Source organism: Crocodylus porosus, unplaced genomic scaffold (assembly GCF_001723895.1).
Source record: "Crocodylus porosus isolate Cpor-Errol unplaced genomic scaffold, CroPor_comp1, whole genome shotgun sequence".
Taxonomy (NCBI): domain Eukaryota; kingdom Metazoa; phylum Chordata; order Crocodylia; family Crocodylidae; genus Crocodylus; species Crocodylus porosus.
In genome coordinates, this window is record NW_017728911.1 from 4602985 (window position 1) to 4614371 (window position 11387).

The 11387-nt window shown below is 53.2% G+C and overlaps 1 protein-coding gene across 1 annotated transcript; it reads left to right on the plus strand.

Annotated features, from left to right (window-relative positions):
- Positions 1-157: 157 nt before the first annotated feature.
- NEIL1 (nei like DNA glycosylase 1) lies at positions 158-10712 on the plus strand. The gene is made up of 9 exons (XM_019533315.1): positions 158-715; positions 2774-2893; positions 3569-3632; positions 5096-5195; positions 6170-6294; positions 6772-6799; positions 7728-7789; positions 8716-8965; positions 9573-10712. The coding sequence occupies exons 1-9, from the start codon at positions 237-239 to the stop codon at positions 9653-9655; spliced, it is 1311 nt and encodes a 436-aa protein (XP_019388860.1). The 5' UTR covers positions 158-236; the 3' UTR covers positions 9656-10712.
- Positions 10713-11387: the final 675 nt, after the last annotated feature.

Genomic DNA, 11387 nt, shown 5'->3' on the forward strand with positions numbered 1-11387 from the left:
GCTGCGCCAGGCTTGGGTGGCAGCGCGGGCGCCCCACGCGGCGGGCGGGCGGGCACCTCCTGTCGGGCCCTGGCACTCGGCCCCTGCCCCTGGGGAAGCCGGGGGTGGCGAAGGCTGTCCGCCCTGGGGGGGTCTGGACCTGGTGGCCGCAGCGGGCTGCAGTAGGTAGGATCCTGAGCAGAAAGCGGGGCAAGCTCCTGACGCCCGGCCCGACCTCCTTCAGGCAGGTGTCCACGATGCCGGAGGGTCCGGAGCTGCACCTGGCCAGCCGCTACATCAACACGGTGTGCGCCGGGCTGCTCTTCTCCGGGAAGGTGGAGAAGTCTGCGGTGAGCAAGAACCCGGAGGTGCCGTTCGAGAGCCGCACGTACGCGATCTCGGCCACCCCCCGCGGCAAGGAGGTGAAGCTGACTCTGCTGCCAGTCAAGGAGGAGGAGAGCCTGTGCCTCGCTGAGGAGAGCAGCACAGCCGGGCAGGACCCGGACAGCCCCCCCCAGCCCATGGACGTCGTCTTCCGTTTCGGGATGTCGGGCAGCTTCAAGCTGGTGCCAGAGACCGAGCTGCCCAAGCACGCCCACCTGCGCTTCTACACCAGGGAGAGCCCGCGCCGCATCCTCTGCTTTGTGGATTTCAGGCGCTTCGGCAGGTGGGAGGTGCAGGGGACGTGGCAGCCAGACCGGGGCCCCTGCGTTATGCTGGAGTATGAGAAATTCAGGTGAGTCACCCTGGCCTTTCATCTCTGCTTCAGAAAGTGCCTGGGAGTGTAAAGTGAAAGGGGTGGCAGGGACCTGGGTCCCCTTTGCTAGACTCTTCTGTCCTGGGAGGGGGCCAGTAGGAGCGCATGGAGCATCTCCCCTATCATGGAGATAAGTGCCTGGAAACACTTTTTCTTGGATTCAAGACTACTCTGTTTGTTTGGTCCTCTGTATTCTCGTAGATCTAGTTGGGAGCAGGCCTGCTTTACCCATGTGGCATTTGCCTATGTAAGCCAGTGTCCAGCCAGCACAGAAATCTGAAGGGTGCGAGAGAGCGGTTTGAGAGAGTGAGCATGACAGTGGTGGCTCTCCAGTGTCATCTATTCCACAGTGTGCAGCGGACAGGTCCGCCGCGTTCAGCATGGGGTGAACTACACAGTGCGAGGAAGGCTGGGGAGTCTCTAATCTACTTGTAAAAGGTGGAGGTTGCCCAGGCGAGAGGTGTTAACTTGACTACCCCAGGGACACCCCGCCTGGGACAGGCTTTGGTACTGTTATTGGAGATTAGTATTTAAAGTTAAGCTTTCCCTGGTAATTCTCACTGTGTGTTGCATTTAAGAAGCAATGAAAGCTACTCCATAGCTCATTTAACCTGCATGTTGGAGGGCATTGAGCTGAGTGGATGCAGCACCTACATCTTGTTTCAGAGGCTGATTTTAAATCTTACCAGTCCGCTGTAAAAACATGACGGTGGGAGGGACCTCAAGAGTCATCTCATCCAACCCCCAAGTCAGAGAGCTTTGCAATGGAGGGTGCTGACTCTCTAAGCTTCTTCCTTTCCCTTTGCCCATGCACGTCTACCCCCCATGATATGCTAGCACACTTCCCAGGATAGGGTTAAATTGTCTGAGGCTTGGCAACTCCACCTGCTCTCTCCCAGTCTTTTTCTTCCTATTTCTAAATCTTCCTTTTCCTGACAACGCCTTCCATAGTCAGTGAGTTGGAGGGGATGGAAGGGGCACTGCTGGCTAATTTCCTTACCACCCTGTTGAAGGCAGATGTTATCAAGGCTCCAGTGTCCGTCATTTTGAATCTTCTTCTGTTTCAGCCCCTTCCTTTTTTATGAATGGGCTGGTTCCTCCTCCCTGCTGTTCCTCCCCACGGGTTAGCAGAATGCCTCTTGTATTTCCTTTGGGCAGCATTCCCAGTGCCCGCCTCCTCCTTTCTGCCTGCTGCACCCACCTCTAAACATGCTTTCTCTCCTCCCATAAATGATGGCTTTTTAACTCTGGATCTTCAAGGAACCCTAGTTCCTCCTCCCTGTGTCCTTTAATGTGAAGACTGTGGTGCTGAGGCTTCCATTACTATTGCCCCAGCCTGCTCTTCCGAGTCTTTAATGGTCCCTCTCATTTCATAATGACACCTGTGGGACTTTTTTCAGTGCCTTTGTAACTGCTGTGTCAGTAAACCAGTTGGTTACAAAGCTGAGTCTGAATAGCTTGCAGTACTAGAAATGCTCTTGTCTCCTCTGCTTTTTATCAGCAGCATTTTGTAGGATGATTCTGGTATGTCTGGTTTTGTGCCTTGTGTGTGAGGGTTGGAAGCAGATAATTTTTAGGTCTCTTTAGGAGTCGCCAGCAGGCAGGCGACTGGACTTGATGGCTTAGATGGCCTCTTCCAGTTCCAATGTTCCTAAACACAAGTCCCCAACCCCTGCCCTGCAGAAGAAATGGAAGGACATCCTTGTGCCTTGTACACCCACTGCAAGAAGGATGTCACTGCTGCCTCTTCTGGCACCGGATCAAACCTCTAATATCTTAAACTTGCTTGATGTATAAAGCTGCCTCCTGCTCTGTGTTCTCTTTTACATTTATTCTTGCTATAACATTTCACTTGTGCTCACTGGCCCATCACTCCCAATCCTTTAGTATCGCTTCCTCTTCCTGCTGGTTCTACAGACATGTGTCCCGATGAAGCTAACATTCAACATGAGACAAACTCCCATTGTTTTTTGGCAGCCTTTCCCCCGCCTTCTCCCCCAGTGCAAGGCTTGCCTAATGCATCCTGCTGTATTCCAGGGAGAATGTACTGAAGAACCTGTCTGACAAGGCCTTTGACAAGCCCATTTGTGAGGCCCTGTTAAATCAGAAGTTTTTCAATGGAATCGGCAACTATCTCCGAGCTGAGATTCTTTACAGGTGGGTGAGATGGCGGTGGCCAGCAGGGCACAGGAGAGGAAGGCTGCCTCATGCTAAGCAGATGTGGGGGTCCAGCCCTGCGCCACAGACTCCCTGCGTGACCTTGGGCAAGTCATTTGGCCTCTCTGTGCCTGTGTTAAATGCATTCAGGACAGTGAGGCCCTAAGATGGGTGGCCCCATTACCTGCATAAGTTAATAGCAAGACCTCATGATTCCTGGCTGTACGCTGTGAGATCTGCACCGTGTAAGGGTCCCAAGTTGATGGGCCACTTGGTTCACTAGCTAAAATGAAGGCCCTTATCAATAACTTGCATGGTAATTCTAGCCCTAGGCCCCACATTCAGTTCTGCCTGTTCCCCCCCAGGTCTGACTCCTAGCACAGCTGGTCTCAAGTGTCTGGAAATATCTCAGGCACCTCAGTTCTAACTTGCAGTGAGTTTTTCAGCCTTGGGCTTTGTAGTCAGTTGGAGTCCACGTTGCCACAGCTTAAAGGCACCAAAATCTGGCTGTCTGCCAAGCCCGGACTAGAATCCAACTCTTGAGAGGCCGGTGTGGTTACCCACCACATCGAAGATCTCACCTCACTCATCTGCTCAGGGTCTGGGGCTCTACTGCAGTGGCAGGCGTTAGCATGGCTCTGTGCGTCCTGTTTGTGTAACAGATGGATTTTCTAGGTTAAGGATCCCTCCCTTTGAGAAGGCCCGGACAGTGCTGGAAGCTCTGCAGCATCGGGAGCAGGTGAGCAGGGAGGGTGTCAGGCACAGCAGAGTCCCAGGTCAGCATCCAGGCCTGGAGGGAGTCAGAGCTTGTCCCATTATGGCTGGGGATCACAGCCCTGCAGACAGGGCAGGGCAGGGCAGAACAGTTGTGTGTCACTCAGACCCTCTACAGTTCCCCCAACTAAAAGCCGTGGCTTTTGCCTTCAAATGCCCTTGCCTTTGATTGACGGCCACATGGTTTTGGGTTCTTATTGTCATTGGTTGCCATCTTAGAGAGAAATCACCTGTTGAGCTCTTTTAGGATGGGAAATGGCACCAGGATCTGTGCTGTCAGGACCCACTTGATATCTCATGGAAAATGTTGGCGGAGCGGGGTGGAGGTTCTCTCCTCAATACTTAGTGCCCTCTCCCTGCCAGCAGTGCACAGCCGGGCTGCCTTGGCTCCCGCTAATACAGCCAGGATGAGGCACCTCCTGCAGTACAGCACTGGTGGCTCAGTGACTGGCTCACTGAATGAGCCTGTTGCTGTGCTTCAGGGGTGCTCCTTCATGTGTTTTATGCCACACCTGCAGGGGCTTTACAAAGCTCATTGATGTGAAGGCTGCTCTGTGAATGTCAGGTCCCCATCTGTTCCCTTTCACTAACCAGGGTGTCTCATCTGGGCCCATGCACGTGAGCTGTATTTGCAAATTGCTAGCCAGGCAAACCGTGGCTTTTCACTGCAGTGAAAATCTCCCTGCCATGATTGTGCACTAGCCTCTGCTGAGGGGCAGCACATTCTGCCATTGGCTTTCCTATCTTGGCCACTTTAACCTGGGAAGATCCTAGTTCACTGCACACTGAAACACCAAGCAATCAGGAGGAGGCCAGCAGCTGAGACTCCAGACCTGATGTGTTTTGAACCTATTCTGATCGGGTGACGAGTGGTGTCTGGAGGGGAAGTGGCTATTTAAAAAGTCAGAAAAAACCAGCCTGATTCTGTGTGCGTGTGACATGGGCCATCTGCCTCTCTGCTCCTCCCACTTCCTGTTTTTGTAGCAGCAGTTAAGCATGCAGACACCTGGCACTGGGCCATGGGTGTCCCATCAGTGGGTGGTCATCAACCTGCAGATAAATCCAGTCCTGCAGTGGAAGGTGGGGTGGGAGCCTGTGAAGTTATCCCTGCTTACACAGGGATAGAGTTTGGCCCAGCCTTGGGGAGGTGGCTCCATTTAGCTAGTGGAGGGACGGGAAAGCTGGTTGGAGGAGCCGATGTTGCACAGCATCAAGGAGCAAGTTAGGGGACCGCAGAAAGGATTTGGTTGTTGAGTTGCCTTGTGGGGAAGGCCCATAGCTTGGAGGGGGAGAGGTGTTTGCTGTCTGAGGGGGTCAGCAAGTGCAGAAGGGGGTGCGGCACTCTGCAAGGAGCAGGTTGGGCCTGAGGGTGCAGAGGGGGCTGGGCTGGGCACCAGGCACAGGGGCTGCTCTTTTCCAACCCTGCAGGACCCTGCCCTGACCTTGAGCAAGAAAGTGAAGCTGAAGCGGGAGAACCCAGACCTGTTGGAGCTGTGTCACTCATTGCCCATGGAGGTCTTTCACCTAGGTGAGACGCCGGCCAGGGAGGCAACCTGGGACACTACGTCTCCTAGGGTAGGGGTAGGGGGCCTGCACTGGGAAGGGGATGTGTAGTGAGATCCTGGCTGGGCTGGCATTCCTGCAGCCAGCTGTGTGGTTAGGGTAGCCCAAGCCCTTCAGAGCCTGGGGCAGAGACACCATATAGAGATTCTCAGGGCAGCTAAAATGCCAATCTTGCTATCCTGGGGGTAGGAGGGGCTCCCCTTTGGGAGGGAAGCAGGGCCATTCCCCTTTTGGATGATCCTGTACCTACCCTGTAGGCTCCATGGGGGACATTCCTATGTGGTAACTTCCATTGCCTGGACATCCTACTGATTGGTAAGGGCAGCTTCTGCCATGGGCTGTTAGATCTCCTTCGCTAGAGAGGAGATCAGGTTTAGATCTGATACCCCTCCTCATCTGGATGCAAGTGCAACCCACAGGAAGTTGTTCAGCTGGGGTGTGTCCCTGACCCCAGCACAGTGCTCATCCCTACCCTTGCCTTGCCTTGCCTGCCTCTCTTCCCCATCTGGCTGTGCCCCTGTCTTCCCCCAGACTCCCCATGAGGAGTGTGCAGTCTCTCACTTGGACCAGTGTTGGGCAGGCAGGCAGTGACAGGCTTTGGTGAGGAAGCCTGTGAGTGAGACCGAGTCCAGACTGACACCAACCACCCCTTGGTGTCTGAGATCGATCAGTGACTGCAGCTGCCTGGAGAAAGAGATGCCCCCTCTTGAAAGCTCTCAGGGGCAAAGCGGGATGCTCCTAGACTGGGTGTGATGGAGAGGGATGCTAAAGGAAAACTCATCTCCAGGCAGTCGCATGCTGTGGATGTGATGGGATTATGGGAAGAGTTGACTGTAGCCTCCCGCAGGTATTGCTACAGCAATGGGCAGTCTCCTCTGTCCACCAGCCACTCCTGGGGCAGGAAGATCTCTCCCTGACACTCCCCTTCTTTCCCTCCAGGGGGAAAAGGCTATGACCCAGAGAGCTTGGATGATTTTACAGCCTTTCAGCAATGGCTGCGGTGCTACTGTGTGCCTGGTATGAGGTCATTGCGAGACAGCAATGGCAGAACCATCTGGTTTCAGGTAGGACCTCAGGTGGCCAACAACAATGGGCTTTTCATAGGAGGGACTTGATTTGACTGGTGTTTGCACCCTGCAGTGGGAGGAGGCCTGCAGATCATCTTCCCTACCCCACTCTGCCCTGCAAAGACATGGGCTAGGCCTGGAGCCAGGTCTCTGTGTAGGGCTGGAGCTTCAAAGACATCCCCAACTAGGGGGTAGAATATCTGCCCAGGAGACAAACTTCATCCCTCTAAGACTTCCCCCCAGCTGACCTCGGTGGAGGAGTGGTGAACCCAAAGGAATGGAAGCCATGCTGGGCAGCATTCAGACCGTGACCCACTTCTGAGCAAGCTCCTGCTGTCCCAGAACTGCTGGCAGGGCTGGCGGTCTTTGTACCAGAACTGGCACGCTGCTGAGGGCAGTTACCTGAGTGGGTACCAGTTGCATGCTGGTCTGTGTTCTAGGAGACTATTTATAAGCCCTATTTCTTCCTTGCAGGGAGAGCCTGGACCAATGGCCCCAAAAGGTGAGCAAGCAGCTTTCTTCCTTCATACTTCATAGGCCCTAGTTAGGCTGAGGCAGGGCAAGCCTTCACCTACTGCAGGATTATTGAGTTGAGAATGAGCAGAACTTGTCTGGCCGCTAGCACACTGCCCCAGTGCAGCAGGGTATACAAGTCATCACCAGGGCAGTGTGATGCAAGGGCCAGTCCAAAAGGAGGTGGTGGGTGACCATCATTGGCACATCATTGTTGGCAGTCACATGTGGAGCAGCCCATGTCAGTACACTACCCAAGTCAGGTCCTTGCAGATGAGTGCAGCGACACCATAGCAGGATGTCTGTGCTGTGGCTGCTTCTGAGAACTCTGTGTGTACTTGGTAGCATTCAGTGTCCTGCTCCCATTGACCTTTGGGCCAGCTGCATCAGATGTTCCAGCCTGCACTATTGTCACCATGGGCGGCAGGGAGAGGGGGTTGCTAGGGTCAGAGACATGCCAGCTATTGAATTTCTGTTTTGCTTTGCTTTTGGAGAACTGGGCTCAAGGCTCAGCTTAAGGATGACCTCCAGGGAAGGCAGTGTGATTGTGTTTTGTGCAAATGTGGTCTCTTGGGGTGGAAGAGGAGTTCCTTGAGCCACCTTTACCCTTCCCTATATGCATGTTCCAGGTTGCATTTTGCCTGTGAACATGCCTTCCTGAGGTTCTCTTCCATGGATGTTTCCTGTGCACACAAGATTTTGGGACCTCCTGACTAAAAGAGGGCCTCTTCCACATTCCCTGAATGAATCTGACTCTGCTTAGCTTATTTCATGTGTAGACCAGGTCAAAAGTCCACAAAACCAGTCTCTCAGGACCATCTCAGGGTGGGAGAGTTCTTCCCCCTGGCAGGTCCCCAGGGATTCAGTCTCTGAAAAACCTATCTCATCTCCTGTGTTCTCACCCTTCTTTCATGCAGGAAAAAGGTCCCACAAGAAACACTCTCGGGGGAAAGCCGACTTGGATGCTCCAAGTTCAAAGGTACCCAAGACCTCTGCCATAAGTTTCTCAGTCTCTCAATATCTACAGCTGTCCTCCCAACTCCCAGAGGTGTTTGCTGCCCAGGCAATCCCAGAGTCCCCATTTTACACTTCATCTGTGGACTTCTGCACTCTGGAGCTTGCAGACTACCAGTGATGAGAGCAGAGGTTCTTTATTGCTGCCTTGTACATCACCAGATGCTTACTTGGCACTTGCTGCCAGGCTGCGTTGCACTGATGGGCTGGAGACCATTAGAGAAGTGAGGCCAAATTGGAAAACTTGGTGCTCCCAGTTAGAATCATAAAAAGGTGTGGCTAGAAGGGCCCTCAGGAGGTCTTTTAGTCCAGCTCTCTGCTCAATTCCTGTCTAAACTGTCCTCAACAGGGGTTTGTGAATCTCTTCTTAAAATTTCAGGAACAACAATTGCATGCAACTGTTGGCATAATACTGAAAACATCACAAAATACTCTTTTAACTCATCACAGATCAGGCAGGGGGATGAGGGCTGTCAGTGTCCTATCTCCATTGTTCTTGCCAATCTGACCATGGGGTGAAATGCCTCCTGATCCCAAATGTGAGAGATGGCCTGGCCCTGAGCAGAGGAGCAAGGTGTTCTAGCCAGGAAACTCTGGGGAGTTTAAGTCTCAGTTTAACTGATTAAGTTCTAAAGTTTGCCCTACAATGTAGGCTGGGACCTGCTTTGCCTGCAGGATCTGTGGCAACACATGACTGTGGCCATGAGTGAAGCAAATTCCCTCAGGTAGATCCCTAAGGCTGTGCATTGTCTGCCCTAGTACCATGGCAGCACTGCCTCCACTTGCCATCATCCTCACTTCTGCAGCCTCCAGATTTCCTATTGAAACACTCAAACATACAAATAATGCTGAAGTCTCCTAAGTGAGTGCATGTTTCAATCATCTGCCCAGGAGACAAAGCCACCATCCAAGAGGCGTTCCAAAGACAGCAGCAGCCATGAGGAGCCTCAGGGAACTAAGAAACATGGCAGGAAGAAGGAGCTCATCCAGGGAGCTGAGAACAGCCCAGCAAATGGACCAAGGAAGCGACATGCCAGGTCGAGGCGGAAAGGCTCAGCCTGCCAAGATTCTCCTGAAACCAAGGCTCCTGCTGAGAGGAAGACGAGGAGCAGGAGGCGGGCAGCTGCTTACAAAAGCACAGGTTAGGTTCCTGCTCTGCCTGTAGGGGTAGCCTGGGGGAGACGTCTGGGGCAAGAGCTGGTGTTTTCTACCTACTTCCCGGTAAGAGAAGGGAGAAGCTTCATCCATTATTTTGGTCCAGCAGGGTCTGTGTTTCAGTCTCTGCTCAGTCCCTGACCAGTTTGAGTGTGTGTGTGGAAGGGATATACAGCACCAAGTAACCTCCTGGTCGACCCTAGGCAGGGATCCCCTAGAAAGCCTCAGGGTAGGGAGAGGCAGGAGATGTCTCTTACATGAGCTCATGACCCTGTTCAGCTGCGTAGACAGTCCAAGCACCAGAATGCGGCTACTTTATTGTAAAATCACTGGCTGGGAAGAGGCAAGGTGTGACTGGGACAAGAAGAGTTAGCCAGCCTCAGCTAAGGAGCCTAGTGTTGTAGGAGGGGGCTGGCCAGGCCTTGAGAGCTCAGTGGCTTTAGGAGGAAAACAAATGTTTGAGGGTGTGATTTGGGGGAGTCCTTCAGTTAACAAGCACAATGAGGGGTTGGGTGTCTTGGCCCAAGTGCCTTCCTGTCCTTGGTACCAACCCTGCCCTTTCACTGCCTGGCTTTCTCACCCTTGTCTTTCAGAAGTGGCTGCTGCTGGCTCCAGACAGAGGCAGGCAAGGACTGAGGGGCCTGTCACCACTGTTATTCCCCCCTCCAGCTTGTAGCAACCGGCGTGGGGACTTGCTTGCCTGCTGCCGCCAAACACCCTGAGCAAAAGGTCATGCTGGGACAGCTGCTGGATAACTGCGATCTGAACAGCTGCACCTGCTGTAGTGCACCTTTTTCAGGGGCAGCCCACCACACGAGCTCTGAGCTGCTGGTGTGAGCCTCGCTCTGTGAAATGAGCTGTTGGTTTGTCTTCCTGCCTGCTTACAGGATTTTAGCCTTTTTTAGATGCTGCTCAGTGGTTCCAGGACAAAGCGATTTTATCAATTTCATTTTGTATCCAGCCCCTTTGGAGGTGCAGCGGGTCCTGTTTGCACCTGCAGGTTGGGAGCTAGCGCCACTGTGGGCTGGGTGCTGAGCAGGGAAGGCTGAGCTTTCTCCAGCCTCCTGTGGGTGGGCTGAGCAGTGCCAGCCCCAGGTTAGTGTCCCCTGCTGGGGACCTGGGCTTCACAACCTTCATGCTCTTGCATGCTGCCAGGAAAGGGATAGTGAATTGCATTTGTCCTGAGCTAGCAGGACTCAGAGGCACTTGCTGACTTAAAATTCCTCTGCTGTATCTCCAGCCCCCCACAGCTCCGCCAGGGGCTCTGAGGTTTTAGACCTAGAGCATTTTCACTCAGAAGGTGGCAAGAGCCTGCCCTTTCTGGAACGTGCCTGGTTGAAGCAGAGGGGCTGGCTCCTCTCACACATGGGCATTACCAGCTATGGCAGTGCTGCAGTGCTCCCTTCTGGGGGCAGGCAGACTTTGTGGCCCATTCAAGCCTGGTTGCTACCAGATCTACATGTAGACATATAGGGCCAGGTTTTTAAAGATACAGAAGTGCCTAGTGCTCACTGATTTCAACAGGTATTAGACCCCCAGAATACCTTTAAAAATCAAGGGCATGGATCACCCCTTCCCCCAGATGCAGGCTGCCCATAACCTGAAGATGAAGGTTCAGCATCTGCCTACTAACCTGTTTGCCTTGCACATGGGAGTTTTCTTTTCTAACAACTGTTGGTGCTTTTAACTATTTGACTGTGATAGCAGCAATAAAACCTTTATACAGAAAACCATCCCTGTGTGGCTGCTTTTCTGTGGCTGTGGGAAATTCTAATATAGTGGTTCAAGGGGACAGTTTTAGCAAGTGAGGCTTTGGGCCAAGCTGTGGACAGTCTGCTAGTATTATGCTTCTCCAGATGTGCCAGCTTTCCACAGAGGAAGGACACTTGGGACTACAGCTGGGCATTGGTTGCACCCATACCTGAGCCCTGTGGTTGAACAGTGTAGAGGAGGGGGGAGGTATTTCTGGGGATGAACAGAGTGAAGAAGGCTTTGTGCTATCCAGAAATTACTGGCACCTTCTCCTAGGCATGTCCCTTGCTGGCCCCTTGCAGCCTCTGCCAGCCAAGGGCCAGGAACTGCAAGAAGAACCTGTGGCATTAGAAGTGACAGGCTGTAAGGAACCTCCCAAGTCTGCTTCCACATGGTGGCATTAGCATCCTCCCAGGTGCTACGTGCCCTGGCCATGGGCAAGCCGTTCACAAGAAACAGTAAGTTGCTGTAGAAAACATGGCACTTCAGCCCAGCAAGGGATAGGATATCTCCTTTGTTCGATGGGAACAGGTAATGGCCTCTCCCCAGAGCCGTGCTCTTACAGAAATAGGTCCATATTGCTGCTGCAGGGCTTGTCCCAGGGATAGGCATCCCATGCTATGGCCACAACAGGCTTGGCTCTGTCCTAGACTCCT

Bases quoted from the DNA above. Each gene is read 5' to 3' on its own strand.
- NEIL1 (XM_019533315.1), top strand. From the start codon at position 237: ATGCCGGAGGGTCCGGAGCTGCACCTGGCCAGCCGCTACATCAACACG. The intron at 3,633-5,095 runs GTGAGCAGGGAG...CCAACCCTGCAG, and splicing joins CTCTGCAGCATCGGGAGCAG to GACCCTGCCCTGACCTTGAG. The intron at 6,295-6,771 runs GTAGGACCTCAG...TCTTCCTTGCAG, and splicing joins GCAGAACCATCTGGTTTCAG to GGAGAGCCTGGACCAATGGC.